Below are 25,807 nucleotides of genomic sequence, written 5' to 3'. Positions count from 1 at the left end.
CTTCCCATCCTACCACCTATCCCTAGCGCCCAGTCCTTTGACACCGGTCGTCACAGAGCGCTGCCCTCGGCGCCGGCGCCTTTACATCTATTGAGAGCGGTCTGCGCGGTGGCGGGCAGCGGCTGCGAGGCTGTGGGCGGCACCCAGTGTGATTGTGCGGACTCGAGAGGCGCCCCGAGTTAAGTGCTCCGGCACTTTTGCGCCAATCGAGGGGACACTGATTGTCTGTTTCGAATGAATGTGTTAAATATATGAGATGAGAGAGAGAGAGAGGATGTTATCCAATGAAGGAACAAAGACAACTGGCTCCCTCCACCCGCTCCCCGTCCGATCCAGTTAGAGCCAGCCGGAGCGCGCGGCACGCGGCCCTCCACAGGGAGACCCCAGCCCGTCGCTGGAGACCGGCTGATTTGGACGCCGGTCACAGTCGTTCTGGGACCGTACCACCGCAGACGAGCCTAGCGCACATTCGGATAGTCAGTCCACAAGGCGGCTAAAAGCGAGCAGAATCGTCCGCGTGTGTTCCTGGGGCGTCTAAGACCGACCGGTGACTGTAGACTGTAGTGTAGACGGCATGTGTGAGTGCAGGTCGACCAGTCTGCCTGTCGGTCCAATGGATAGCAAAGGTAGACCACGGAACATTTGCTAGATACATGGACCCAGGACCATGATCACAGGACTATTATACATGGACCATTTGCTGGACACTGGACAGGGACGCTGGACAGCACACACCGGACACGGACCGTCACGAGTATTGTCCCTTCCAGGACCGCAGAGACAACTCAGACAGATAATGAGCCATACGAGTATATGTATGTGCCCCTGGGGCGAGACATTTACTGGTATATTGCCCGTTGCCCGTCTCAGACCGTCAGTCCCGCCAGTCCATGTATTCGTGGAACGGCAAAGATCAACTACGAGCCATCTCCCACTGGTGTCTCAGTCCGACCAGGGACCATCTGCATGTTCCTGGGACGTCTCAGACAGACTACAGACCATCTAGGCATCCCTCGAGAAGCTCAGACAGACTACACAGACCCTCTCCGTCTCCCAGGGGCGTCTCGGATCGTCGGCCGACCGTCTCCGTGTCCTCGGGGGTGGCGCCGGTCGGTAATCGCCTATAATCTCCGTCTGCGGTGACGCCCAAGCGCCGGCGCCGTCACTGAGCCCCAGGGCTTCGGAGCTCGCACGCCGCCGGCAGGGCGAGGATTTTCCGGAGGGGCGCCCGCTCGTGTCTGGAATCCGTGTCGGCGGTCGGGGATCTGTTCGTGTCGCCGCATCGGGACAGGCGCGATCAGATAATGGAACTGAGAGCCGCGCACAAGGCGCAGAGGTGGAGAGAAACCGGGATCAGACGGGAAACAGATCAGACGGGTTGGATGGATTTCGAAATGTGTCAGACGTGATCCTGTGTGCATGAATGTAGGATGTGAATATGGAACACGTGACGCATTATAAGAAGAGAAAACAGCAGAAGGAAAAAGAGCAAACCCTGAAGAAACGAAAACAGAGGGAAACAAAAAAAACAAGAAAACCTGAAAACATTGATGCATACTAACATGCACGCCATTTTAGGGAGAACAGCAGCCGAAAGAAAGCTTTGCATTCAGTGACCACTGAACAGCGGAATGTCTAAGTGTGACTCGCCTGACAAGCCAAGCGGTTGTAGCGGGTCACACAAACCTCTCTTTTTCAGTCAACTTTAGACGTGAATGAAATGTTTGTAATAAACGGATTGACGAGATCCACACTCACATAGGATAGGACTTGTTGATAGTTGAGCTCCGGCCACCGTACGACTACGAAGCTCCAGGAAGGGAAGGTAAATTTATAAACAAAAATTTGTCTATTTATTGCTGACACTGAAACAGTTCCATCCACTGGCATCTGACTGCGGCTGCCCCCAATAATCCCTGTCAGGAATGTCTCATGTATCGAGCCCCGAAGCCGGATTCTCTAGACCTCCACCATATGATCTACCGACAGGGTGGACTTATCATATCGATTACATATTTAGGCATTTATAGATACGGTCATTTAGACGTCATTTCTCTGCAGTACAGTGCGGTCGGGAACTTCCGGCCATTAACCCGCGCCCCGTTGGGCTCTGCCGAGCAACGCGCCCCGTTGGGGGGAGGCCATTTTGGCCCCCCCCCCCTAAGATCTCGAGAACCACGCAACCTAGCGACAAGCGGCAAACGGTGTTGGATAGCCCTATCAGGGAACTACCTTGTGACCCAATTTTATTGACCTAGGTCAAACCGATGACGTCACAGGTCAGGTCAAAGGTCCAATTTTCACCGTTTACGGGCATTTCAAGAAATTTATTTATTTATTTATTTATTCAGCAAAATCATCTACGGGGAGTCCCCCAATTAGCGACGAAGTCAAACATTAAAAACACAAATATAGCATGTAAATGAACACTAACAGCATACAGTTTAAAATACATACAGTGGTGATAAAATAGCAAAACAGCTCGTGCCTACAGTTACACGAAGAAGCTTCTCATCACGCAGCACACACATATGCGATAACACTGGAACGGAACGTGACATATGAGTCGTGAAAGATGTCAGCTTGCGATCGCTGTCTCAGAGAGCTGTTCACGACCTTCGGCAAACGCACAAATAATCCACCCTTCACAGTGCTGACTCTAACATAGGGCACATACAACAGCACTTGTTGCCGCGTCGAACGGATGGGTGTGCTCAGGGAAAAGGCGCTCAGCAAGAATGATGAGCGTATCTTCCCGGTTAGCACGTTGCGAGCAAACAAAATGTCGTGCTGGGTTCTGCGAGATGCCAACGAGCATGTCTTGAAGTGTTTGAGCAAAGTCGCATACGACATGGATGGTGAGCGACTGCGAGAGTGAGCATTTAGCCACATCAAAAACCTATGCTGCACTCGGTCTACTCGGTCGGTGTGGACGGCTGCTGCGCCACTCCATATGACGCTGCAAAACTCGAGTACAGATCGTACGTTAGCAAAGTACGACGTGAGCACGGCTGATGTGTTGAGATGTCCCCTCGGTGTGGCCGTTTGGAATGATCGAATCAAACCTCCGAGTGCCCTATTGGCCTTCATGACGGTGCTTTGGATGTGGGGGCCGAAAGTTAATTTGGTGTCCAGAGTTACTCCTAAGTCCCGAATAGAGTTCACGTGCTCTAAGGCCGTGTTTTTGGCAAAATACGTTGTTAAAATGGGTTTTGTTTTCAAAGTCATTCTGAATGACTTGCACTTGGCCGGATTGAGGGAAAGTTTCCAGGTTTCGGACCACCGGCACAGCTTCTGTAGGTCGGCCTGAAGGAGATCCGCATCGGCTGCGCAGGTGATCCGACGGTAAATTTTGACATCATCCGCAAACATGAGACACCGAGAGGACATCTCGGACGGCAGGTCGTTGATATGGAGGGCGAAGAGAAGGGGGGAAATCAGGCCGCCCTCCGGGGTGCCCGATGTAACCCGGCACCACTCCGAGCACCTCCCGTTCACTATGACACGCTGTCGTCTGTTTTCAAGATACGAGGTGAACCAAGATAGGGCAGTATCAGATACGTTAAATGAATTTTGTAATTTATGAATCAGTAGAGAATGGTTCACACTCTGAAAGGCCGCAGAAAAATCAGTATAGATGCAGTCAGTTTGATCTCCAGAAGCTATCGAATCTCAGGAGGTGCTCAGGAGAGTTGCCAGGTTAGTGGCACACGACCTGCCGGAGACAAAGCCGTGCTGAACTGGGGATAGAACCGGGTTCACATGACAGAGTAGCGACATGTATGCAATCCTTTCTAAAACTTTGCCGAACAGCGGAATCAAAGAAACGGACCTGTAGTTTTTGGGGTCCTTGGCGTTGCCCTTTTTGAGAATGGGGACAACGTTTGCCTCTTTCCAACGCTGTGGGAAGGTCCCCTGGCTGAACGACATTGCACAAATCTTGGCCAATGGGACACTGAGCTCGTAGCTGCACTCGCGTATGATTCGTGCACTTATTCCGTCCGGACCACATGCCTTGTGAACGGGTATGCTACTCAGAATTGTCCTCACAGTATTAACATCGCATTTCATTCCGGAGAACATGGGCAAGTCATGGGCACAGATATCGGGAAGGGTTACAATACGCGAATCGGTGAACTTGGACGCGAACACACTGTTCAAAATGTTGGCTTTCTGCACGTCATCCATGGTCTCGGCGCCATTCTCATCAAACAGAACATGAATGCCTGCCTTGCCACCCTTCACGCTCTTCAAAAACGACCAGAGCCGCTTGGGATTCGTCTTGAAGTCGTTTGTTAGGCTCTGTAAATACTCGCGATACCTGAGGTCAGACATGTTTTTAAACTCGCGACGCTTTTCACAAAACTCTGCAGCTGCTGCATCACTACCGCTACGTTTCATGCGCCTGAAAGCCGTCTCTTTGGACCTGAGGGCGGTCCTAAGTTCTCGGTCAAACCACGGCGGAAACTTTCGCTTAATGGTAACGACCGGTACATGTTCGGCAATGGCGGCTTCAAGAAAACTGTAAAACAAGTCCACAGCCTCATCTACTACCATACCATCGCGTTGTAAAATCGAGTAAAATGCATTTCATTGAAAATCATCGATGGGGAAATGTTCTTCAAACACATATTCTGCTATTTGAGGTCACTGATACCAGGGCCCAATCTTACCAAATGCCGTGAATGCGCATTCACGGCATTTGGTAACATTTAGAACTATTCCACATACCGAAGAACTAAACCGTCACGATTTCGACGCCTGCCTCCTGGCCGAGACCTGGCTGCGCCCTTCTACTCCAAATCGACTTCTCGTGATTCCCGGCTACTCTCTCAGCCGAGTCGACCGACCAGACGGCAGCGGCTACGGCGGGGTCGCCGTACTGTCAAAAACGGATATGAAAACTGTGACCATCAAACCGAGCACATCCCCGCACCCCGGCAGTCTCCTGGAAACTCGGTGGATGTTGTTCAAGCTCGAACGAAATCGCCAGTTAATTGTTTGCTCTGTGTACCGGCCGCCCCGACAGACCGATGCCGCTCTGCGAGCTGACTTTTCGGACCTCGAGACGCAGTTACAGCGTGTATTAATTGATTTTCCCAAGATTCCATTCATGATCTGTGGCGATTTAAACTGTGATATGTTGAAGGAGGAGAGTTTTCGTGCGCGTGTACACCTCAGTGACTTTTTATCGAATTATTCTCTTGAGCAGCTTGTAACCGTTCCAACGTACACTTCCGGCTCGTTGCTAGACGTCTGTATGGTTAAAAATAGAGAGCTTGTGCGTGATTGCTCTGCATCCTTTTGCCACTTCAGCCCACACAAACTCCTTCGTGTGTCTATTAACGTTCCGAAACAACGCAAAAATCCTACAGTTGTTCAATCCCGCTCGATCAACCGTATAGATGTCGATGCCCTGAACTTTGACCTGATGTTTGCCGATTGGGAGGGCGTGTTTAGTGCCACGAACGTAAGTGACCAGTGGGATGCTTTCCTGACCGAATTTCTGCCGATTTTTGACGACCACGCACCTATAAAGAATATTACCATCCGTAATCCTACAGCACCACCAGTTACCCCCGCCACACTTAAAATCATGGATCAACGTCGTACCGCGTTACAGCAGTTCGGTAGAAAGTCGGAGGTTTACAAAGACTTAAACCGAACTGTCCGGGCCGCAGTGCGACGAGACCGACGCGGCGAACTTCACAGAGAGATTAGTGGGCGGGGTCCCAACAAGGTGTGGAAAAGTATTAGGTCGGTTGTGGCTGGTAAGAAAGACGGACCTAGTGTTCAACCTGATGTATCGGCTGGCGTTTTAAATTCTTTTTTCGTTTCTGTGGGTCCCCGCGTCGCTACAGAGATCCGTGACCAAAATCCAGTTGTTGAGCAAACTGGCCGTTTGCCGCGAGTCGTAACCGGTAGATTTAAGCCCAGACCTATCTCTCTCGGTGAACTCGGTCACACCGTTTTCAATATGCGCAATTCTGCCATCTGTGCGTCTGATGGCGTCTGCATTCGCATGCTGAAAACTGCTTTCCCATCTATCGGTGACGTTATCCTTCACATCATTAACACTTGCATCTCAAGGTCCGATATCCCCTTTCATTGGAAACACTCTATAGTTCACCCCATCTTCAAGTCTGGAAACCCATCTGATCCCACTAATTTTCGACCTATCTCCTTAGTACCTGTCATTATGAAGGTGGTCGAGCGAGTCATTCACAAACAGCTCTATCGCTATCTCTCCCAAAACCATCTTCTGGCCAATACCCAGCACGGTTTCCGACCCCGGCACTCAACTGAGACAGCACTTCTGTCCGTCAGTGACCAAATCCTGGCCGCCACCGATAGGGGGGATGTCTCTATGCTATGCCTTATTGATTTAAGCAAATGTTTTGATGTCATCAACCATGAGTTATTACTCGCTAAATTGGCAATGCACGGCATAGAGACATCCTGGTTCGCCGCTTATCTCCAGGGTCACACACAGAGTGTGTCATTGAAGGACGAGTCCGGTCGCCGGGTATTATCACAACCTCTCCCCAACTCTATGGGCGTCTTTCAAGGCTCGGCACTCGGTCCCTTACTCTTCACGGTATTTTCCAATGATCTATCACTTTATTCTGAGGATGCAGCAGTCTTCCAGTACGCTGATGATACTCAATTGTTGGTGAGTGGCCGTTTAAACGACCTTAGGGGACTCATCTCGCGCTTGGAAGCGTCACTGGCGTCTCTCGACCATTGGTTCAGTGCAAATGCTCTTAAAGTAAACACTGCTAAAACTCAGCTCATGGTTTTCGGCAGTCGGCAAAATTTGAGAAGCATACCTGCTTTCACCGTTTCTTTTCGCGACACCAAACTAGTGCCATGCAAGCAGGTGGGCAACCTGGGCGTTATCTTCGACGGCACCCTGTCCTGGGACGCGCATGTGTCCGAGCTCAGTCGCCGATGCACGGGTCTCCTAATTGGCCTCTCCCATGTCCGCCACTATCTCCCCGACGGTGTCACCAAGACACTAGTGGTGGCTCTCGTCATGTCACGGATCCAGTACTGTCTCTCCGTATTTGGTAATGGTAGCCAAAAGAACTTCGATCGCATTCAGAAAATTCTTAACTTTGCCGCTAGAGTCATTTTCGGTCGCCGTAAATTTGATCATGTCTCCCATCTCCGGGACCAACTCGGCTGGATGGCACCTAAAACAATGGCTGAATACCATACCCTTATCACGGCGCACAAGGCCATCCAGAGAGGTGAACCCGAGGAGATCGCGACCCTATTTTCCAAAAATTCCCAAACACGAGCAAGGTCTACTCGCCAAGACCACCTTTTCCACTTACCGCGACCCCGACTAGAGACCGGAAAACGTAGATTCGCCTACCGTGCCGCGGCGCTCCTAAATACTCTCCCCCTCGAGCTAACGCAGTTGCCTCCAGCCAGATTTGCCCGTGCTGTAAAAAAGGGGCTTAAGCCTAGCCAGAGTAGCCATAGTAGCTAGCCTCATGACTCTTGGACTATGAAAGGCAAACGAGTCTGTGTGTACATAGTTATGAACGCGGCTTCGTGCGGGTTACACCAAGTATGTGCGTGTTCGGCGTTCGCGTTGTGTATTTCGTATCCGTAAGTGTGTGCGTTTTCTTGTGTAGGTACCTATTTCTTGTGTTATCTTCAACCAGCTCGGACTCGGAGTGTAATCGCCACGCCGATTGTGGATTGCTCTTGATCGTCAATACATACATACATACATACATACATACACTTATTCATTCATTCAGGCAACATTCATAATCATTGACGCTATCAAAATCATTGGGCAAGATTAGCTGGATGTAAATAAAAAGGATATCTTTGATATCAGTGCCGTAAAGTCCGGCCAGTGCTGCCAAATCCTATTCACGGCATTGGTAAGATTGGGCCCTGGTCAGGTCACAGAGGTCAGGTCACTTGGGGGTCACAATATGAAAGTGTCGTGTGATACATGTTTTATGGTCCATTTTACATGACAAATGCAATTATGTGGGTCAGGCTGCCTTTGGGGCCACCTTAGGTCACGTTTTGGTCAAGGTCAGGTCAAGGTCAGGTCAAATTAGGTCAAATTTCAAAGTTGATATTTTTGCATAAAATGGGTATCGAATCGATGCAGCTCGTCACGGGGAGTTCAATGGTGGTCTTTGTTTTGCTGTACGTGGTCTAGAATCGCTAAAAATTGAGTTAAAAAATTTGACGTCATCATTTTTGAACAGTTTTTTCGCTATAACTTGGTCAAAAAACGAGATATCGATCTGAAATTTGGTATGTATATAGAAGAGCACAGGGACTATCACATATATTCCGGTTTTTTTGAAATTCGGAAATTTTTTGATTTTTTTTTAGTTTTTGTAAAAAAATCAATTTTTTGAATTTTTTAGGGTCATAAACGCAAAATTTTGAAAATCCGAGATAGCAGTTTTGTAGCGCCGCTTTTTGTCTACCAGACCGTTTAAAGAACTTTGAAATTGCTTGATAACTGTAGATTTGGTGAGCGTTTCAAGATTGCATGTTTTTTGCTCATTTTTGCTCGAACATGACCTCAGTTTGACCTCAATAACTCCTGACCTAAGGTGACCTAAGACTTGAAATTTGGTGTGAAGGTGTCAAATTAATGCCCGGGAAGGTACTGAAAATTTGGCGTCGCTGCGCGCCGCCGTTTTCTTGTTATTCAGGAAAAACCACAGGGGGGGGGGGCAAAATGCCCCCCCCCCCCAACGGGGCGAGAATTAATGGTGCAGTGAGCCGGTGAGCTTGGTAAATGGAGGTTTGTCATCTCTAACGAGTCGCCGGATGTTAGCCGGTCGTGATCGTATCAGGTGACCTGGTCGAACTGGAAGGGAGGTAACATTCCATCAGCAACGCTCAGCCTGTGCATAGGAGGGTCCCCGGCGTCGACAGACTTATTTAGCGCCGATGACTCCGTCAGTGGCCAGCTGGGTAAAAGCCTACTACATTCGATCTTAGCTGAAAGGCAGACATCGCCATTCACCAGTGTCGTATCAATCTCGGTATGAGAGGCGGCCTCTCCTCTGCTCAGTATCAGTTTCAGTGGGACAGAGTCCCCAACAGGCCGTGATGGCGGTCGGCACTCACTGACGTCATCACGCCACCCGCTGACGTCACACTCCGGAGAGAAAATGCGGCCCGTCGATAAAACCACGCAGCTCTCCGATGGGAAATACACGGCCCACTCCTTAGGAGGCAGTGAGCGGCCAAACGACCCTTCTTCGTCCAGTCTCCACCGGCAGAGCGATAGCCAAGCAGGCGACACTAAACTTTATGGAGACCGTTCTGTGATATGGGCTTTCACAAACACCGCTAGGGCGATAAGACTAAGTAAAAATAACACCCATCCACTCAAGTATGCATTCTCAATCAGCGACATCACAAACAAGCTCTTTGGAGGTGTATGAGAGTGACACGTCAGGGAGGGCAAGATTTTGTCCCAGTTACTTTTGTTTTTGGTGTCATCATAAAAAAACACGAGGATAGAAAGCAGAAGATTAATTAGAATTTTTGATTAATCAATTAATTAAAACATGCTAAGTCGGCACAATCCTTGGCCAATATTAAAACTTCAAAGGCAAAAGGATGTTATTATTTTACATTTCCTTCACTTAATCATTCTGGTAAGGTAACCAAGAGAACCAAAGCAATCTGTAAAAAAGCGAAATGCAAACTCTGATGCATGATGTAGTATCAGAGATGGCCTAAGGCCATGCAGGTTCAAAGATAAAGGCTCTCCGAGGACTGGCACCCAATTTTGTTTTCGGGCCGGATGTCGTGAGCTCGTCCGCACTACACTGGACCAATGGCGCAACGAACAACGCCTGCTGCACCGAGTCGAGTGAATAATTGCCACACGTCAACCGATGTCCCAACGTGAGTCGGCTCCCGGGGGCACTGGGAACTGTCGAAGCTTCGGAAAGTCCAGCCGACTGTGTTGACGAAAGGTCGCCACCAAAACTCTCCCGACGATATCTACACCCGACCACGCCTGAGAAGATTCCACAACCCTTCGCGATTTATATGTCAATATTCCAAGGCATAAGGCAAGTTCATTTCCCTAAACGTCTTTCAGACGCATAATATATGCGATTAACAGCGCAAAATGACTGTGGTTCATCTGGGAAATGTCAGAAGAGATCATTTCGCAATCTAATTCGATTATCAACGGTGTTTAATTTGAAGCCAAGCTGGAAATGGAATGATTTAGCTCAGGATATCAAACATTCAAACCAGGAAGCCGCGAGTGGTGGTGACAATAATTTCAGTTATAAATCAGGATCAAATCCAGCCAAACGCTACGGCTCTGAAATACAATTGCATCACAACCATGATGAGAGTTGACATAAACTGGCTGCCGGTCTGCTACATGATATATAATAGCAGCATACCTGATTACAAAAGAAAACAGTTTGAGCAAATGAAACTTCTCGGAGTCGGAACCAGCAAATCGTCCAAGACGGCCCATCTGCGCTTCTCGAATAACTCGTCTAGCATCACCAGCTGCGTTGCTTTGTATCTTTGTAACACACGGAACAGCTCCATGGGACCAAGCAACGTTCAAAGTCGTGCAGCCGTGAAACACTTGCTTCACTCCGCCGCACCGTGAAACACTAACCGTCTGCTGTCCCGCCGAGCACGGGCGCATTGCGGTATATACAGTCTACCTCCCTGCAGCGTCCGCCGGCCGCCGCGCCAGCTCGGCTCCCGACATCTCTAAACCATCACCATCAGCGTTGTCTCGCAACACACTCCGGGGAGCAGCAGACAGGCACCAGCCCGTATTTTCGCCACCGAGATGGCGAGTAAACGAACCGATGGCCTCTGCGAGAATTACCTCACCCGGAGGTCACAAACACGTCGACAAAGCCCGCTGGCGACGAGACGACCGACCCACCTGCCACCGCGTCGGCCGGGACGAGGCGAGAGCTCAAGGAGACAGTCGCTGAACGGGTGCCGACAATGAACACAGCGAAGAATCAAGTATGTCATGTCCGTCGGTGAAATCGTAAAAAGAAATACAAGTTGGCAAAATCGTTGAAGAGCACAGAGCGACGGTGAACGTTGCAGCGAATGCGCTGTAAATGCGGTACTTGAGGTGCAATTGATATTTTTTTAAAGTCGTTTGGTTGGCATTCACAAGCTTACCAAATTTTGGCGTGTCTTCTTTGACAGTCCTATTAGCGTATTCATAGACCAGTGACATTGCTTTAAAAAACTGCAGCCTGTAGCAAAGCAACGCAACCAGCCTTGCATAATGCATATTTTCCTCGAACATAACGAAAAATCAGCAAAGAAATTAGACCAAAACACACGAAGAACTTGCTTGCTTCAGCTTTCCCTTATGTACTTAATGTTCCTCGCGTAACAACAGGTTACGTGAGGGGCACCAATCGATTTTCGAGGCCAATTCATGAATACGTAGTCCGCGTGAGTCGCTCGTGTAGCGTACGTAGTGCGGCACGCTTGTGTATACATATTCCATGAAGTGGCAGGTAGCTATTCACTGTGAGCGATACCGCCAATCACGGTCTAAAAATACGCGCTACACGATACAGTGCAGTGTAGATTCTCACTGCACTGCCAAGACCAAAATGGTGCAAATATTCGTTGCTGTAGAATAGGAAAACTTTCCCATCTAGGGGTTCAAATACGTATTCGTTTTAATATCATCGCACGGAACACGGAACAAACCATTTAAGCACATCCAACTTAAAAAGAAGCAAGACGCGGAATCGCAGATCTCATCACTAGAGCTGACTCAAGGAAAATAAGATAAAATCTTGAAACATCCGAAATAATTATCGTTAAAGCGAGCATCGTACAGGCTTTGAAGAAAAAACAAAACCAAAGTGGACGTAACGAAATTCTCTCCAGACTGAGAAATAAGAACGCTGAGCTGGCGCCCAAATATGTATAAGTGGCCAAACGAGAAGAAAAACAGCGTCTTGGACGAACAAGGATAACCTCGCCTTAGCTGGTTCGTGGCCGTGGCTTTTCGCACAGCGGTAATCCGGCTGTGTGATGTCAAAAGTCAAAATGTAAAAATGCCCGTGGTGTCCTTTGCCCCAGTTTGACACAGCCTACCACCCGTTTCCTCAGTTACACAGCCGGCCGTCCGTTGTCTCAGAGTGATTCAGCCTGCTTCGTGCCTCATGGAAATCCATCCCTTCACCCGTTGCCTCTGACCGCCGCGACGCACTTTGTTCCACTGCCTCTGTGTCTCGCTGAGGCCGGAACCGGGCCTCGTCCGCGGTGACTGATGGCCGCAGCTCTGGGAGGTATCGTGAGCTCGCCGCCAGTGCTGAACACGCAGCGGGCACGTGACACGCTCGGTCCGCCCGACGAGCACCCATCTACATACAGAGGCCGGTCACGATCCGCCGGCTGAACATACGGTCCGCCAGCGGAACGGTAGAGAGGGCCGAGCGTTGTCTGAGGTGGAGAGGGTAGAGCATGGTGTTATCTAGAGAGGGCAGGGCATGGTCTGAACTACAGAGAGTAGAGCATGGTCTGAGCTGGAGAGGGTCGAGCGTTGTCCTAGCTGGATAGAGCATGGCCCGAACTGCAGACTTACAGAGGGGCGAGCACATCCGAGATGTTACTCGCCGTCAGACCTTTCGCTTGCGATGCCCATGATCTTGGCGGTCTTCAATAAATAAGTACGCAGTGGCTTTGAATAACAAACGCGCGAACACCATTCAAACTCGAATATAAACATATAACGTAACTAGAGAGGATTCATACGAGCAGAGCAGCCAATAAGCTCCAGCTCAAGAGGAATAAAACATGCACTACGGAAGCATGCACTGCTAAAGGTAACTGCAGACTTCGTAAACAAGACGGTAATGCCAACTCGGCACACGTAATGCCATCATCTTTCTTTCTGTTAGAAGCCAGCACTCTAGCCGTCCAGCACCAGAACTAGTCCCATCACCCAGCAGCTCGCAGTCCAGGACAGTCCCTGTGCTCTCTCCGACCTCAGCAGCCACCGTCCTCTGTCTGCCAGTCCCAGCATGCACCGCGAACGTGACACTTGCCCGGCCCTATGCGGCGCAGTGAGGCCATTAACCCTAACGGGGCCGCCCGCCAACGGTTCCTATTCACGGTACACGACCGCCGCCTCGACAGCCAGCGACCCGACCGACTCTCTGGCGCCGTCCAGACCCGCCGACCTTCGGCGACCCGACCCCTGACCTTCCAGTAGGAGGTCATTACCATTCTTCCGAGATACCGGGTATTTGATATTGCACCGATAAAGTGGGGTGATTCGGAATCGCCCAGCCAGGCAGCATAATGGCATCACCATGTGACACCACTAGCGGGGAAACTATTTCAAATGCGCCGCAGCTGATGGCCAAAATAGATGCTGTCAGGAGAATGACTTGCTCCGGAATGTGTAATTTGAACGGAGGAGAGCAATATTCGACAATATTGTCGAACGCTAACGGATGGGGCAATATAGCGAGTATGTCTACATTGTCTTATGCTTAAAGTGTTGTAAACTTGTCAAATAGCTGGAAGAATTTGAAATAATGCATGGAATTGTTACAAAGAGGGTGGTCTGGGGTGGTCAAGCACCGAGTTTGGGAGCAAAAATTAAGTCCCGTAGTACAGAGTCAGTCTAATGGCTGAACTGTGCCGACGTTTTCCACAGTAATGTCGCAATTTTCTTCAGAACATTTCCACTCAGAAAAGAGCTTAGCTTTCCAGACAGTCGTAAATAAAAAACTCGAGCATTTTAGTTTACATTTAGTGGCCTGTCATTCAAAGCCGCAGCGTCTTGCGTCGAATGGCTGCTGCAAATCTCTTGTTTTCATGGGGCGACCGTAAGCGGCTATGGCGGGTTCACCAGCTATGGCGTCGTAAGCTTCATGGGCCATCCCCGGTGAAAGGTCAGACTTCTCCGTTTTTGCAGTGCGAGGTCCATTAGCCGTGAAATGGAATGAAAAAGCATTGGTCAAAAGGCCGAGCGGCGATTTTTGGAGAAACCGAGAACTGCCCCGTTGCACCGCAGAAAAAGCTGATATAGATATCTGACACCAATGCATAGCAGGATATAATACATAGGCGACGGAACAGGGGGTGGGGGTGGGGGGCACCGGGGCACCATGTCCCCCCTTGATTTTGGCATTTTAACATTAGCCCTATGGGCGTTGCATGGAAAGAATGAGACCAAAAGTCGGCAGCGCCCCCCTTAATTGAAGGTGTTCCGCCGCTACTGATATAATATCTATAATAAACCAGACGGCACGGAGCTTCGATACCAAGCGGTGCTGCGGCGTCGGCGTCGTCAGGAAGAGGAGAGCACCCGTGCATAGATCTGGAGCGTTCGGAGTGGCAAAAAATGCAGTCAGTTGTGCAGCGCGCGCACATCTACGTACGCACGCACTGATGTGCCTTGGGCTGAACGTGAGTCTTTTCAACATCTTCGACTACCAACACTTGTGCGTCTAGCCCAGAACACCGAACCATCCGGACTATGGCCTCGAAAGAACAGTCAGACCTACTGCGCTGCATTCCCTCTCCCGTGCAGCACCGTCCCTCTCGGTGCGAGTACTGACCTGGGCCCGGCAGCCGGCTCCCGTCCCGCCTTCAGGTCATCCAGGATGCCCTCGATGTCCTTCACAGTCAGGTCCTCCTGAAACACAGACGGGCCGCGGCGGTCAGACAAACGTTTACAACAGGTATGCCGAGTCGGTCTCACAGATTGGACCGTTATTAACAAGAAACGAATGGCCAAGAGTCAGATTATATTGTGTATCCATGGAGCCTGACAATAGCCAAAGGCGACATAGGATCACAGAGTGATTACCCCCGTGCTGGGTACGCCGCTAGGGCACGCCAATGTTTGCCGCGCGGGTGCGAGGGTATGCTTGCCGCCTAGGCCATGTCTGCCACCCATGTCTGTCACCAGGGGGTGCCAAAGGGTCATGTCCACTATCCAGCGACTGAGGACGCCGAAGGGCTATTGTCCACCGTCAGGGTACCCCGCGCCGCGACTACGGCCCGAGGTGTATGTCGGCAATGTATTGCCTCCGATCGGCAGGCCGGTCCGGCGCCAGGACGGCCTGTTTGACCGGCCAGCAGCTGGCCAATCGCTCTCGGCACCGGTGGCTATCGCCACCTGCCCGCTGCATATCATCAGGAGTGTCCCAGCTGGCCCAGCCACCATCCCTCCCCTCTGTAATCTGCGCGCCGTCCGCGGAAATGGCTGTATCTACAGAGCGTCAAAAAAAAAAACAAAAAAAAAAACAGGGCAATATTGGTAATTGAAGATAAAAAACATGATAACAATAGCAAAAAGAATAAAAGAGAGTAAAAACATGATATTTTTCCGAAACGCATCTTATCGCTAGCTAAAATGTCACTGACCGGGTTCCTTACTATCATCACTCTGACTAGCAAACGTAAGTAGACATATATTTGCAAATGTCCCCCTTTAATCTGATGAAAACGCTGTAGCAGATACTACAGAACAAATATACATCACGTTGGATACCGTCAATAAGTTTTTCGGACACCCCACTAGATCGGAATGTTCCACATCAGATTCAACAGTCCAGCAGGTACCTGGTAAGAGCCACTGACTTCGACAGGCAGCTTACAGGGACACCTCGCTCCCGCTGACAGAAGCGCCAGTTCAATACGTGCCGTCTGCCAACGCAGACCTGACTCCGACAGGCACCTATCGAGGACCGCTGACTCCGACTTACATCCGACAGGGAGCCACTGCCTCTCGGTGACGGTGGATGGCTCTTACCCACGTTCGGCGCAAATTCACCACAATGCGGGTCCGAGTCTATTGAGTGCGCACTGCACAGCCCTTGCACCTCCCAACGGGAGACGTCCGATCCGAGCAATTAGCCGGTCCACTATCCGGCATCCATTTTAGAGTCAAGTGGCAGTCGATTGATAACCGGACCTTCCCATCCATCTTCCAACATTCACACAACAAAAACGGACCCGTCGACTGACCATTTATCCTCATTTGAATTGCAGCAGCCAGGCACCATAGAAGAAGATAATGCTTCAGCAGCTTGTATAATTTGTCCCAGAACGTCCACATTTGTCATCACACTTCCTGCACAGGCGCCGATCATTGAAAAAGGGTAATAGATCACCTGAGCTGTCTGGAGGCGACAAATAAAACGGACACCCCTGCTGCGACTCAATAGAAAGCTGATTTGCTGACTTTAAAAATGTCATTGCCTTTCGAAACTGTTCTAATCGGCGAAAACATCCTAGCATAAACAATGGAAAGCAAACTTATGAGAGCTGCCTAAAGGCTGAAAGAAACTCTTTCCGCAGTCAGAAAGAGTTTCTTCGAGAGCCTATTCGCTCGCATTAATCGCACGCAGGTAGCCCCTTGGTGATCCGCTTTTACCACTGCCTATGTATAACGATCTCGGGCTACTCTCCCACCCGATTCATCTGAAGACAGGTGGGCTTCCCGGCTACCCGGATGGACTGGCAGCGCGCTGTCAAAGTTCGCCCAAGCTCGTCCATCTCGGGACAAACTACAGTAGCCGGCTGCCGTACAACTCCGGGCGCGCCCAACTTTTCAACGCACCAGCTGTTACTCCTGGAAAGCCCGTGAAGCGACGCCCAACATGGCGCGGTAGTTTTCACCCCGCCCGGCACGACACGGCACTTCTCACAATGTGTGACAAGTTCTCACACTGCCCGGTGTGAAACAGTACTGCTCACACTGTGCGACAAGTTCTCACTGTGTCCGTTGTGAAACGGTACTGCTCACAATGTTCGACAAGTTCTCACTCTGTCGTTGTGAAACGGTACTTCTCACTATGTGTGACAAGTTCTCACTCTGCCCGATGTGAAACGGTACTTCTCACAATGCGCGACTAGTTCTCACTCAGTCCGGTGTGAAACGGTGCTTCTCACAATGTGTGACAAGTTCACACTCTGCCCAATGCGACACGAAACTGCCGGACACAGCAAGGTAGTTCTCACATTGTCGACACAGCACTTCTTACTGTGGCCAGTAAGGTCCGCAGTCACTACCAGACACGGTTCTCAATACACAACCACCAGAGATGGCGACATAGTCCTCCGTCTCGCCGGTGTATCAGTTGGAGAATAAAAAAGCGCCCCAAAATTATCCTTACTACATCCAGCGGTGAATGCGCTCTTAAAGGAATTCCCTCTAATCCAGCAGCTGCCAGGGCACTGGGCTATCCCGAGGACAGCGTTTCAGAGCTGTATCTCTCACAGCCGATGTCTGAGGGAAGTAATGGCCGCCGGATGTCGGATTAAACGGCACAGCTGGAGATAGACGGTCGGCGCAGCGACAGATAGACCCGACCAAGTACCGGGAGGCATGCGAGACACGAGATTGGGGAGTGAATTCTCCAGCAGGACTGAATTAGATGCATGGTACCGTAAGGCTGGAAACGATGCCCAAACTGCTTATTGATACAGCAAGGTAGTTAAAGATATGAAACTGTGACAAAATATAGATATATAGACCTCGTGGGCACTAGTGAATGGTAAAGTTTCGAGTTTGCGAGCAACTTCACAACAAAGAAGGCGAGACACAAACACGTTATAAATAGCACATTTTAAGCCTTGCTACACGAAACTTCAAGCTGCTTACGCAAGCGTCTAGACTTTGATAAAAAAAACAGCGCCTAAAGAAGATATTAGAGCGTGGGACACACGCGCCGCCATTAATCACATCACCAACTCATGCGAACACCCCAAAATGCACACATGAATAATAGCAAATAAATGCGCCATTAAATCACTTCCGAGCATAGCGTGATATCGCTCTTCATTATTCGCGGATAATTGTTACGGCCGGGCGGCCGTAGATATCGCGTCCAAAGACCAACTGCTCCCCGGAGAGGAACACTGCCCGCTCGGCGTGCGTCCATTCATCGTTTGCCAGGCGCGGCTGTTTACACGCCGTCGGCGGCGCAGCGGCGGCCAACGCGGCGCGCATCGATCGACGCGTTCCTTATTACGGCGCGCCGCCCGGGGCTGAGGGCGGAGGGCCGGGGGCTGAGGGGCAGCCCCGGGCGCCGGTGTGACCCATGGAGTGCTCGGCAGGTCCGGCGCGATTCAAGTGTTCGGTACACACCATCAGGTTACAGGCAGCCCCCCCCCCTCCCCGTTAGGCCGAAACCAAAGGCCAGCGGGACGCAACGGACAGCACACCTCACACCAGCAGAACCAAACAGGCAACAACAGGCTGCCATGTGTCACGCAATCCCGAAAGCGATTTGGCGAACATCAAACAGAAAGCAATGGACAATTTCCCACAAGGCCAAAGCTTTTCCAGACGTTCCCCAGCCCGTCAACAAAATACCACCACTGCAGCGGGCTGTTTTTCATCGCAGGAATTCAAATGTATGCAAATGTGTGCGGTCGATTTCGTAATTTTCTTCAGAATCGCTCAGAACACGGAGAATAAGCGATGCGGCGCGCCGTACCACAGTTATTGCTGTTCAAAGCTGCATTTGCCTGTCAGGGGTGACAGGCTCATTCCTGTCGATTGTAAATGCAAACGTGGCGCTGACCATATTTCACCAGCCCTAAAATGAAAAATTGGTGAAAGCAAGCGTCAAGTTTCCCCGCCATTTGCAAAGCAAATCGACGGAAGTTTTGCCATAAAGCAACGGAAACGCATTCGATATTCAATAATATCTCAGGACAGGAAACAGCAGTGCAGTAAGCGTGCCTACACCTGACACTGCTGAATCCAGAACATCTTGTAAAACTGAACGTCGCAAGGCGAGAGTGACGAAAGTATGATTTGCGTAGCCGGTAACAATAAAGTGGTTGATCAGTCCAACAATGAGATTGACTGAACAGTCATGATGCATACGTTTAGTGGATAAGCTTATGTAGGAGCTTATGTACTAGGGCTGACATTGAAGATGATATGAACTCATGTTTTTTAGCTCATAAAACGAAGATCAGTAAAAATCAGGACTACAGCTGCGATTATTTTCAGCGTGAACCATCTACCAAACAGCCCAAAAGAGACGGACATGATGTCGCTCAAAGCAGCACAGCAAAATACATCGTAGCTCTAGAGACCTTTCAAAGGCGTCCGTGCAACGGCGCCGAGAACTTTGGCTTGATAGAGTATATGGCATAAAGGCTGAACTACGGTCTGAAAGCCTGTGATTGAAGATATTTTTAGCAGTGATCAGCTCATATCAAAATTACGATCCACATCTTTGGTGATGAAAATACACAGAGAACACTATGATAAGACCATACAAGGTAGAAATTGACCCCAAGGATCCAAACAGTGGATTATTTATTGCAGGCAAACCAAGTGACACGAATTACACCAGCAGCACATTTTGGAAACAAACCGGACACTTTATCATTAGATGCAGACCGCTGCCCTAAAATATGATGTTGCATTTGTCAGTTCCACTTCAGCTCTGTGAACTTCGTACTGTGAGTCGCAATAACCCAACACATTACCCGGGCATATACGGGCGCGGACTGCAAATTATTGATGCGCCAATGCGATAACCGTGTCTAGCGCTGTGACGACTCATTGTAAGCAGCTCGTAACTGTCCATTCCATTGATTCCTCTCTATCGTCTTCTAGCCCCGCCCTATCGTCTTCTTGCTCGACGTTCGCCCACCATCGCCCGCTGGTCGCTCACTATCGTCTACTAGTTGCTCACTTTTAAGTTTCATCCTGGCCTGACTCGCTTATCTCTCCTTCTGGCCGCTGACTATCGCCCATCAGCTCACAATCGTCCTATGGGTCACTCACTATCGCCCGTCGCTTACCCACCATCACCCGACGGTCACCATCACCCGCTGACTACTATCGCCCGTGGCTAACTCACGAGCTCCCTCTGACCGCTCACTATCTTCCTCTGACCACTATCTCCCTCTGGTCACCTACTATCACCCTCTGGCCACTATCGGCCTGGGCCGGTCCACGGCAGCCTCTGGGACACCGCTGGGTCGGCCGGAGCGCAATCACGCGTGGTCGTAACGACCTGTCCGCCGGCGTGGCCGACCACAAGTTGGCCCATCAATCCCGGAGGCGGCATATACGGCCGACCCAGACGGGACCCGGAGCGGTCGGGGCCAGACACGGCGGCGACGCGTCCAGACAGGGCGGTGACGTTCAGTCAGACTAGGCGGCCAGCCGGACAGGGTCGAAAACGCGGGCAGGGTCTGTGTAACTGGATAAGCGAGACGTCCAGACATGGGCGTTGACGGTTAAGCCAGACAGGTTCGAAGGCCCAAGCAATATGACTGAACCGAAGCGGTACAAATGGAGAGCTCAACCTGAAATCTCGCGGCCCTGAAAAAGAAACAACGCGCCCGGACAGGAGCCGTACAGTCGGACAGGTACGGAGGGACATAGAGGGAGTGATAGAGTTTCATGACAGCCACTGAGCCGACCTTGGCGCCGAGCTGCTTACAGCCAGTTCACGAACGTATCGCAGCTGCTATTTTTCCACGTCCGGTGACGGCAAAACTAACTGAACTTGCTGCACAAGTGTTCAACTTTGTACTTGCTAATGTAGCGTTAATACAGCGCAGAATCTGAGGCGGGTTCCCAGCAGAGCAGGTGGAGCCTGAACAGGCTGGTTTTTCTGGCAAAAGCTGCCTTCCGCCTGGCGATAGCGCTAGTTCAGCGATATGCATGATACTTCGGAAAGTCGCTCCATGTTTCTGAGCTCAGTATGAAAACGGCATATTGATATGGGAAGAAGAATGCACGACAGTGTCGCTGTGCGTGTACTATCCGTGTCAGGATATCATCACCATCCGTGTCACAGAACCGACGCCACATTATGTGTCACTGCTGCCATCAGGGTCGTTACTCCCACCACACCCAATTGTTAGTTCACTGTTCGAGACCACAGCGAGGAACGAAAGCTACTATATTATGCATTACGAAAGTACCATCAGCTGAAAAGCCCGCCACACTTCTTTTCGTGACGGACCTCACTCCATCCGAAATGTAATTTGGTTTATTGCATCACGCCGAAAGCCAGTCATTCACACCAAGGCGCGCCGCAGGCGTGCTATAACAGAGGAGGTCACGCCAGGAACAAAAACCGTCTGGTCACCTGTCTTGTTCTGTCCTAATTTATTATGGTCAGTGCTCTGGCCTACCAGTGGCCAGCCGTACAATATACCAGCCACACAAAGAGACAAAAGCTGGTCACCCGCATGTCCGGTGCTGTGCTTCCTGTCCCGCAAATGACCCACCGCAAAGAAGGTACAATAGTGACGCCAGAGACTTTTGTAAGCCTACGAGCCGCGTCCCGTCCTGACCTGTAGCACAGCACACCAGTCACGTCAGAGGCAGCCAATAGCAATATGTCACGATCTGCGTCGCTCGCCGCCCATTCAATAATCAGCAGTCGTTCATGGTGCCCCGGACCGTGAGAATCCGTTCAGACATAGCATACCGCTCAGTGGACAATCGATCGGACCACCTCCCTATGTCAGAGCGGTACATTGTTTGTTTATTGGAGCCTTCCGGCACGCCGACTGCTGAGATCAATTTGTGTCCAACAGTAAAAGCGGCGTAGTCACCGCCGGAGCAAGTCCTATATACGCTAGTCCCAGCGTATGGACGCATGTGCTCCGTGGATAAAGCATTGAAGAGTACGCATACATTCAATAGAAGGCAGAGCTGAGACACATTATAAAGAGTGAGCACACAACACACTTATTCTCAGCTAGATTGAAAAAAAAAACATGGAAGCAATCTAATGTGTGTGTGTGGGGGGGGGGGGGGAGGTTGCCCGGGTGAGTCGACTTTAAATCCACCAGAGCTTTAGACAGCACAGACCATGTGACGCCACTGTGGTTGCGTGACCCCCCCCCCCCCCCCGCATGGCTAGTGATCTATCGACACCGTCCATTAATGTCGCACCATACCGCTGACATGACAAGAAAGCAGCGTCACCGCAGCGCAAACGATAAAATAATGGACACGCTCATCGTTGCTTTTCGTGTGGCCAGGAGCATAGCACATGATCGGAGGCATCAGCACGCCCCATGAGCCGAGGTGAATGGTGTAAATGTCTGCGGTGACAGTAAAGAAGACGAATTATGTCTGGGGCTATCCTCAGCACACTGTGGTAGGTCGTTTCTACTGATCCAGAAAGCTTACAAAGATATTCGACGATAGGTCTTTTCGCAATAGCTCTTCGGTTCGCTTGATGCAGCGGTGCATTTGCACTCCTTCATGACATGACATCAGTGCATTAGCCAGTGCATATTAGACGAAGGGATGGATAGACATGCGTCAATCTATCGAATGGCACAGTGATGGATGTAAAAGGCCCGCACTCGGCATCTTTAGCCATGACGACGTGGCCTGTACATGCGTCATTCATCAGTCGATAGTTGGCCTGTCGTATCGATCACGCAGTGATGCGCTGTGTACTCACATTGGGAGCTCGGTGCTACCACCAGCCCTGCACCGGATACCCTCCCCGACTGGTACTGGACGATACGGGTAGATCCGGGAGAGAAGGAGAATTTTTTTTCCTCCTTCCAAGGAAAATGAACGTTCCAACCAAGCGAAGCGACGCTTCATCCAACGCTGAGGGACAATGCTCGGGCTCACCTACAGGCTACATTGCATAGGTATCCCACCTAAGTTTGACTGCTGGAAGCAATTTGCAGCCCTGTGAGCGTGCGCCCGGTTGAGTTGCGAATATCTCCCCTAACCGACCGTCAAGCAACCCAAAACTGGCAGAGATATACACGCCCGCACGCAGCATAGGTACTTTGTACGGCAGCAAGTGAGGGAGTATCCAGTAATGACCCGTATTCAGGCGTGCCGTAATATCGGCTCTCCGCCATCGCTGCAGAGATGGATGACCCGGAGCTGGCAGAGACGTTAGCGACGGGCGACTGCGATAACAACGTGATTGTGTGAGACTGTATGTAGCAGGCAGGACCAAGGGAATGTCATCATCATAGTTACTGCAGTTGCACTGTGTGTAGGTTTATGAAATGTGGCCAAGTGCTCATCTTTTAAATCATCCATCACAAATTACCTTATTTCATCTCAGCATCGTCATATCATGAACGCACCACTCTGTGAGCAGATAATTTTGGCATTTAGTCACTCTGTGACTGGATACCAAATGAATTCGCTACTGAGAACATATTTGTAACGGCTTGCCTTGATAATGTTCTCCATTGAAACTGGATACTCCGAAAAGGGATCAAAGGGATTCAAGTTCAATGGAAACCGAAATAGCTAATACGAAACATCATCAATCTTTGTTCAAGTGTCAAATGTCTGAAGTGGCCTTTTCAACTTCTCAAAGGTTACTTACGAAATGGCATGCAATGCCCGGTGCATTATGTAAGACGATCAGCATTAGAGAATGCCAGCGTCAGCCTAGTGACTGGCCATGTTCCGTGCAGTCTGGCTGACCTCACTGGGCGCGGTCAACGCGTCTGATGATGTCAATGAGTCACCTCCCACTCTGTGCCCGCTGCTCCAAGGCTGCGGCGGCAACAGAGCGTTCCTCTCCTCACGGCGCGCCTCCGCCTCCGCCGCCTCCATAGGAGGAGTCAATCAGAGCCAATTCACCAGCACGCTATCCCGATGGAGGCCTGTGCTCTCTCCCACTCCCTCACACCGGCCAAGGCGACCTGCCACTCTGTCCCGGTGGAGAGAGCTGGCGTTCTCTCCCCTCTTACCAGCTTCTTGACAAAGGTGCTTTGCCGTCTCCCCCCTCATCCGCCAGAGGTAGTCTACCTTATCCGTTCCCAAGTTGGTTATGGCCGTTGCGACCTGCCCCCTTTCCCCTTGTGCGCCCGTGCGCTGACCTGCCCGCCGTCGCCGCCGGCTCTAGAGGTTCTCGCTTGCCGAGTAGAAGGCTGGCAGCCACCGTCCCTCGCCGATCACGGGCGCACCAAGCGGAAATGAAGCCATCCAGGCGGCTTATCGGAATCCAATAGTGGTTCAGTCGGACCGCGATCGGTCGGCAGACCGCTGACCGATGGTCCGACCACTCACCGTCGGTCCAACGGTCTAAGACTGTCGGTGGTCCGCCTAGTACTGATTGGTCCACTCGCAGCTAAAAGTCAGTCCAACGGCCTCCGATTTCAGCCACAGCAGGATTAACGCCAGCACCAACAGCTTTGTGCGGTCAGAGCTCATCAGTTCGATAACTAGGACAGTATGAGATATCTACGACTCTGCCGGCTGACCCAAGCTCAACTGGTTATCTCCAGAGTAGTTATGGCCGACGACCGTCGCCGTCGGCGCCCCGGCCATCATAACGATTTGGCCGGCGGCCGATTAGTGTCGACTGAAGAGTAAAAATGATGAAAAGCTGTCTCAAACTATCCGAAAGTTGGAGGCAATCTGATGAAAAAGAACTCAGAGATGTCTTATTGTAAAGACTTCTAAATTATGGGGAAAGGATGTTCAAAGCGTAAGGAACTGTTCGTTGTTTTTTTTTCCCAGCATACAAATTAGGCTGCCACTTGTTTTTTTTTCAGTCAGTGGTACCAAAATCAAGCAGCGCGACTGGAAGGTAAATAAAAGCATTGCGGTTGTAGCAAGTTGGAAAATTACATAAATTAGCCGAAGAGGGAACTAACTTTAGATTCCACAAAGATATGAATTGATCAAATCACACGACAACAGGGAATTTGTGGGAAGTAAATGAATCAGTAGGCAACTGGTTCGCCAACGCACCTATGCAATAAGTATTGCGTCGGGATGTTCATTGTAAACCCGTGGCCCTGTCCGACACGTCTGTCCGAGCCTGTCCGTACACACAACTCTTACAGTGAGCTAATCAGGCACAGCGTCATCATGTTTGCTTTAGCTAATGAGAGCTGGTCAGAGTCAACTGAAAGCTGACGATACGCGGCAAGGGCGTTATCTCTGCGACTCAGCTGCCACCTGCCGGCCAGGCTCGGAACCAAAACCGCCCGACTGGGTAGGCTGTGCCGCAGCGCCCAGCTGTACTGCGGTACAGTCTACCACTCCAGGCCGTTGGAAAAGGCTGCGGACTGCGGAGGGACTGACGAATGACGATGCAATGCACGATTTCCAACAGTAGTGGCAATGATGCGAATAACATAACTGCCACACACAAAAAAAAAGAAATAATAAATATAAACGGCAATCACAACCAACTGTCACTGGCGGCAGCGTCACAGCCAAGCGCCGCCCACTCGCTCGGTGGGAGAGCCACGCGTGTGCGGCCGAGCGGTCACTCCCCGACTCCCCACGGCTGGTCGCTCGGCACGGCTCGGTACTCACGTAGTAGTGGTCGTTGATCTGAACCATTGGTGCGTTCACACAGGCGCCCAGACACTCGACTTCAGTGAGCGTGAACATGCCGTCCTTGGTGGTCTCGCCGTTCTTGATACCTGCGAGAAGAGAAATGGAAAGGCGCGTTCAGCAGTGCAAAATGGTGGGATGCATAAAAAGTCGACTGGGAAATCTGGGCATAGCAGCAGTGGTTACTGGGATAGAGAGGAGAGAGAGAGAGAGAGAGAGAGAGAGAGAGAGAGAGAGAGAGAGAGAGAGAGAGAGAGAGAGAGAGAGAGAGAGAGAGAGAGAGAGAGAGTGAGGAGAGAGAGAATGAGAGAAGGAGCAAGAGGAGTTCATGCTGCCGGTTGGGTTCCACTTTAGTTACGCTCTTTGGTCACGACCAAAAACGAATACATTGCAAGAAGTTAATAAGCTATAAGGAAGCCTCATCAATAACTGCGACTTTCAAATTCCGCAATGTCAGTAAGACCAGTGACAGATGGCGTCACG

General features: G+C 50.7%; 1 protein-coding gene across 1 annotated transcript in view; it reads right to left on the bottom strand.

Annotated features, from left to right (window-relative positions):
• The window catches only part of LOC122393472 (NADH dehydrogenase [ubiquinone] flavoprotein 2, mitochondrial-like), a 60,170-nt gene that overhangs the window by 6,909 nt on the left and 27,454 nt on the right, over positions 1-25,807 (bottom strand). Inside the window, exons 5-6 of the mRNA XM_043389499.1 lie at positions 25,304-25,413; positions 14,601-14,677 (exon numbers count right to left, since the gene is read on the bottom strand). Of these exons, the coding sequence (XP_043245434.1) occupies positions 14,601-14,677; positions 25,304-25,413 (187 nt within the window). The remainder of the gene's footprint in view (positions 1-14,600; positions 14,678-25,303; positions 25,414-25,807) is intronic.

Source organism: Amphibalanus amphitrite, unplaced genomic scaffold (assembly GCF_019059575.1).
Source record: "Amphibalanus amphitrite isolate SeventyFive unplaced genomic scaffold, NRLGWU_Aamphi_draft 000024F_arrow, whole genome shotgun sequence".
Taxonomy (NCBI): domain Eukaryota; kingdom Metazoa; phylum Arthropoda; class Thecostraca; order Balanomorpha; family Balanidae; genus Amphibalanus; species Amphibalanus amphitrite.
This window is presented reverse-complemented; position numbering and strand designations above follow the sequence as displayed.